Source organism: Mastigoproctus giganteus, chromosome 5 (genome assembly GCF_048544385.1).
Source record: "Mastigoproctus giganteus isolate SK-2022 chromosome 5, ASM4854438v1, whole genome shotgun sequence".
In the NCBI taxonomy this organism is placed as follows: Eukaryota; Metazoa; Arthropoda; class Arachnida; order Uropygi; family Thelyphonidae; genus Mastigoproctus; species Mastigoproctus giganteus.
This window is the reverse complement of record NC_143579.1, coordinates 182018413-182024743: the sequence shown is the minus strand read 5'-3', so window position 1 is coordinate 182024743 and position 6331 is coordinate 182018413. Positions and strand designations below refer to the sequence as shown.

The 6331-nt window shown below is 35.5% G+C and overlaps 1 protein-coding gene across 2 annotated transcripts in view; it reads left to right on the top strand.

The window, feature by feature from the left end:
* Window positions 1–1717: 1717 nt before the first annotated feature.
* The window catches only part of LOC150085898 (beta-keto L-gulonate decarboxylase-like), a 128310-nt gene continuing 123696 nt past the window's right edge, over window positions 1718–6331 (top strand). Inside the window, exon 1 of one of the 2 annotated variants that reach the window (XM_090373559.1) lies at window positions 1718–2006. In XM_090373559.1, coding sequence (XP_090229685.1) covers window positions 1943–2006 — 64 coding nt within the window. In that variant the 5' untranslated portion in view covers window positions 1718–1942. Of the gene's footprint in view, window positions 2007–3622; window positions 3667–6331 lie in introns of those variants that run through there. The other variant, XM_090373560.1, reaches the window with a different exon arrangement.

Sequence of the window (6331 nt, the reverse complement as noted above, 5' to 3'; positions counted from 1 at the left end):
AAGTCAGCCGCTAATAGTTATACTGTAGCAGACTAATTTCCCACGATCTAAAAACTTGCCATCACCGACAGCCAGAGCCAGACTTCCATCTAATTCCCAGCATTGTTCCGTATTTTACTGTCCAGGTGTAACCGATTAAAGAAATGTCCCGACAGCACATGGTCCACCGCGCTATTGTTTACCAGAGTTGACACCTTTTACTCATAACAGTTGCAACCAGTTTCCATTGTTTTGGATGCTCCTGTGCGCTGGGAACCGAAGTACACTCCTCCCTTGCCTTTAGCCTTTGTCAAGCTTAACGTTGACCTTCATAAACGTTGTCTAATTTAATCCTTGCCAGTGATCTTAGTAATATTCTTAACTTGTAATGTTCCGCTCCCCCATATTGCTTTATTATAAGTTTTACTTTAAATAAATCTCCCTCCTCCACAAAATATTATATTTGTAAGATTTTACATCTTACAGTATACTTAGTACCGCTATATAAAGAATAAAATTATTATATACTATACTGTAGTATATCGATTGACAGGATAAAATTCGACTGACTAGGAGTGGAACTACTGAATTCCAAAAAAAAAAAAAAAAAAAAAAAAAGGAAAGAAAATATCATTTTCTTTGCAGGAATTTCTTAAGAGTTTTAAAGCCACAACATATATTTGAAGTTGTGGACTAGCATTATCTAAATAAATAAATATTCTGTTTATACTCCGGGACGACCAAACAGTCAGGAGTTAACAAGATAGACAGAATACAAGAAACAGCACCGTATTCAGCAGTCACGGGCTTGAACCCCGGTCACTCAAGGCACGTGTACTTATGCACCCGCGCGCCTGACCACTAGGCTACGGCAGCAAGCTATTTCCCCCCCCCCCCCCCCCAAGATAGAAGCAGGAGCGGTCCCATGATTTTCTAAAGAGGATGCTAATTCAGTGTGTAAATAAAACATTGTTACAGGGAATCACTAAGCTTTAATTGTCATGTACGTAACAGTAAAAAAACTACATAAATTTATTATAAGGAGTGTTATAATAGCCTCTATATATAAGAATATATATTTAGTTAAAAACATAACCCTTTCAGGACTTAATAGTTTCCTCTCACATAGCAGGTGGTTTCTTTTAAATTAAAAACAATCCGTTTGGTGAAGGCACTTGTTTGAAATTAGTTGTGCATTATCAGGGCAACTCGCCGTAAAGGTATTTTGTTCTGCTGGTGAACATTATGACCATTATTAGGGAGGGTGAATGCTGGTGACTGCAGAAACAAATGAAAAACAAAATATACTGTACCTCCACACTTCATATAACTTAAAAGACCAATACTTTTAATAATATAAATTAAGTTATTAAATTAAGAAAACTGTAGCGTTATATATGTTTGTTTTATTTTTTAGCAATAAATATTTTCGGCATCGACCATTTTTTGAGGCATTACTGTGCGACAGTGGCGAATCTAAAAATTGCACCACCCCCGGCCACATTCTATTATAAAATACATAAAAATATAACGAATTCGTTGGTCTTATAAGTGCAACAGTAGGTTCTCTAATTTTTACTTTTTGACTTGCTCAGCGGTGACGTCTGCTGTGCAGTTAGTCATGCCCTGCCAAGCAGAATGCCGTTAGTTATATCTAATAAGATGCTTGACACGGATGTTTTCTCTTTTCACATGAATCGATGCAAATTTTGATGCTATCTGCCTATACTCGCTTACCCATACAATATACGAGAGTCTGATGTCTTTACCTGAGATCTTAAAGCAGTAGTTCAACGATTGCAACTTCGAATCTGATCAACACGCAATCGTCAGATTATTTGAGTATCGTCCTCTGCCGGTGGCAAACCGAAATCCTTATCTGTCACGTGCGTTTAGCATATATAAGCTAAGAGGATAAAGCGTGTTTAGCATATATAAGCTGAGAGGATAAAGCTGAATGTAAATGCTAGAAATGTCTGTAAGAAAAAATAAGCTCCATGTGCCCACTCTACAAGATGTAGTTGCAGGTTTGTATTTAACTTTAATAACCCATCCTGATCACAAAGTTAATACTGTAGTGTGCTCGAGTTTGAATGGAACTTCGGCTATTAAACTTTCAGCAAAATAGTGGCGGGGAAGTTATTATGGCCATATTAACAGTTGGAAATTAAAGCCGTTTCGTAATTATACATGACGTATGAATGCGAGAACCAGTTAAAATTGGTGTTTGATGTTAACATGTGTTGGAAAAAATTTTGATAAAAATATATTTAATTTGGTTTTGTGTCGAAATATTATCGTTCTTGTTATTAGCGTTTAATGTTTTTTGATCCCATTTCCTCCCCCCCTTTTCCCTCCATTTATACCGCTTAGGTTCCCATGTTAACTTCTCCCCATCCCGCGTTTTTGTCTATTGAAATTATCAATTTTAAATTTTTACCGGAGAGTAAAATTTATTCTTCTGTGTATTTTCTAAATATCATTTCACGTGATTATTGTCGTATCGAGCTATCGCTCATAATTACATGATAGCTATCACGTAATTATGAGCGATAGCTCGATACGGGAGAAGAATAAAATACTATTGCCATTGCTTGTGTGATAAGGTACTCCTGCTTGTGACCAAAGACGGACTAGCCGTGTTGGAGAGTATGACGAATTCCAAATAGAAGTGTTTAACTGCGAACCAGTTCCAAAGGAAAAAAAATTAAAAATTAAAGTGTCTCCCCAAAATTCGATTATTATTATTATTATTACTACTTGCTATATGGTGCAAGGAACTTGAGGCTTATGCTGCGCCAGTCAAAAAAAAAAAAAAATTCCAGAGTTACCCTGAGAGAGAGAGAGAGAGAGAGAGAGAGAAAGAAAGAAAGAAAGAAAGAAATGTAGAAGGGAATCCCAAGAAAGAGAAGAATGATGATATTTTGCTAGTACGCTTTGATTTCACCCAGTGCACCCAAGATTTTTTTGGGGAGGTGGTGTAAGGAGCTGAGGATCAGAACTGCTGCTTTGACAACAGAGAACATTACTAGGTGTTTTTTTTTTTTTTTTTTTTCCATTTCAATCTAGTCTATTTGGGAGGGGTTGAAGCTTGCTAGCTACTCTTCTTCCTGTTGATGTGTAAGAAGTAAAGACTTGCTGTGTATCGGCAATTGAGGAATTAGTGGGGGGAAGTGCAGGGGCTTGCATCTGGTGAGTATGGTCTTGGCACACCCAGGGTCCTGAGCTGGATATGATCATTCTTCTTTTTCTTGGTGATTCCCATCTACTCCTCTCTCGCTCTCTCGGGGTAATTCAGAAATTTTTTTTTTTTTTTTTTTGGCCGATGCAGCATAAGCCTCAGGCTTCCTTGCACCATATGGCTAATAATAATAAAAGTGGCTTTGAATGGTGGGGAGGATCAGAATTCACCCCCTGCATGCCATAAACTATGCTCTAAACATTTCTCTGCACATGCACTTCTTGTTTGGTGCATAATAGCCTTCAGTTGCCATTGCACTATAAAGCCTCCCATAACAACAGTTTTCTGCACAGTTTTCAAATGGCAACACTAAATGCAAGTCTACTCCTTCCATGCATGCATGGAAGGAGTAGACTTGCATTTAGTGTTGCCATTTGAGTTTATTAGTGACCACTTCTGATTATTTACTACTTCTAAAAAGAAACAAAGTAAAGATATGTTAGCATGTAAGTTGTCACTAGTTGCATTGATGTATATCAGTTTAATTGGAAAAGCTACTAAAATTAAAATAAAACAAGTAATATATATATATATATATATATTTTTTTTTTTTTTTTTTGCAGAAGTTGCACTAAACTGTTTGCCTTATTGAAATATATTGCTTCCATAAACCATGGTCCTGTTGTGGCTTCTTGATAAGATAACTTGTACCTTGGTTTATGATTATCCTTTATTTATCTATTCATTATATTTATTTATATATATATATATATATTCTATGTTATTAGTTATAATTTATTTTTAACCTTTACTTAACCCACTGCACATTACATATAAAATAGCCATTATTATTAAAAAACTGATTACTTAACATACTATTCTTAAAAATTATAATTGATTTAATTTTAATACCTTTTTTGACTATAGTTCTTAGCCAGAATGTGGGTCTTATACTTTCTAATTATACATTCTAAGTATTTGCTATATTTTCATAAAATTCCATGTGTTAGCCATTCCTTTGTTTCCCCCTAATAAAAAAAATTGTAGAAAGCCTTTGAGAATTTGGGTAAAGGCTACTCCAACTGTGTGGTGAAGTGGCCTTTGCCCACCTTGCCCCATGGTTCTTTACATTGAGGCAGGTGCATTGTCTCACTGTACTGAAACTGTAACTTTTCACCCTCCCCAACCCATACGCTAAAAATCATAAATAAATTCTGAAATTCTTGATTCCTATTTTACCACAACAGCTAAAGCAGTAATTTATACACACACACACAACCAGATCTGTCGAACAGGGCCCCATGGTCAAATGGTCTAAATCAGTGGTCCCCAAACTACTGATATCTACAGACCTTTTCAAAAATCAAAAAAGTTTATAAAACCCTTGAAAATTGAAAAAAAGTTTGCGGACCCTTATATATATGCATATACTAGTATATATTGCATGTCGTATGAGGCACCTCCGTAGCCAGGTGGGAAGGAGCAGCAGTGCGTAGCACACGCTTCTTGATTAGACCGGAGTTCGAGCCTGTCACCACCAAATACGGAGGATGCGGAAAGGTCAGGGAATGACCACCGTATATCCCGGAGCAATATGGCCTTAGTTGCTAATGCTCCTAAAAACCAAAATAACTAACTAACTAGCATGTCGTATGGAAAAATGACAACTTAAAAATTGTTGAATTCAAGTTAATATAATAGGAGGATGCACAAGCCCGAACTCTACATCCTGGAAAAAACTACATATTTATAACTCCAATTTTGAGCCAGTTGAGTGCAGCTGTGTCGCTTTTCCACTAAGTAGGTATCGCCCACTAGTCACAGTAGAAAAGTGACAGACAAGATTATCTTTGTTGCACTGGTAAAACCACACTTTTTTTTTTTTTTTTTTTTTTTTTAATTGTGACAGTGATATTTTCTTATTCTGTTACAGATCTAAATTAAACTGCTATAACTTTACAATTTCAGAACTTAAAAGTGATAAAGTACAGTGTTTCTTCTGGCACAAGGGTGAAGGTAACTGGGGGACCATAGAAATATAGATGCTTGCATTTACAGATATTTAGAGACTGCCAGATCTGTAAACAGTATTGATCTTGAGATTACCTTCTACTAAGACAACAGAAGAATAAATTCACTGTTGCCATGTGCATGCATGCATGCATGCTGTATCTACGTTGAGTATTCAAGCCAAGTCCATCACTCAGAAGTTCCTAATTACAGGACATGCGCAAAATGAAAGGGATAACATGCATTCTGTGATAGAAAAATTCATAAAGTAAGCATTGAAATCGGGACCAATTATATTCCTTGGCAGTATGTTACATTAACACATTAAGAAACGAGGAATCCAAACATTTGTCAGCATTATGGGAACAACTCGAAGATGGAAGACAGTGAAAATGTACAGTCATGCGAAATCAAGATACTGAAGGTTGAAAAATGTAGTCCCAGCTCATTGTTCATAAAAATGTTGTATGAGCAAGAGGACTGTTAAATAAATTGACTAACAAGAGACTTCATTCGTTGTAGGTTAGCATTAGCAAAGGCACATGATGCAAGAAAGCAAGCTTATATAGCATCAGTTAAAAAAAAACAAAAAAAACTCTTATTTCACCCATCCACTCGCTCCAAATGTTTGTCTAGTTCTGCCTTCAATCTATTTAAGCTATCAACTTCTACAATGACAGATGGAAGTTTGTTCCAACTATCCAAATGAAATCAGCATACACCAAGAAGATACAAGTTTCAGATTAAAAAAAAATCGAATATCCTGGACCTGATTAAAACAAATCATATCCCTAAAAGCTATGAACCATTTTATGTTTCGGCATTCAAATCTTAAACCTTATTTTGATTAATAAGAGAATTATTGTATTTTTTTAAATTAATTGCATTTTTTTGTGTTTTTGTTACATTGTTCATTTCAAAATATATATTCTATTTTTGTCTAAACTATTTCAGATTGTCAATTTTTCTGTACACTTTCCTATATTAAAAGTGTCACAACTGAAAAAAGCATTAATGAATAAGAAATGTGACACAACTCAGTCATGGTATGGCCTCTATGGTAGTCATGGTAACACAGATCTGTTAGAATGTTTATTGCTCTTTATCCAGCTGGTAATTTTTTTTTTAATCTGTTATTAACGGTCACAATTGAGATAACTT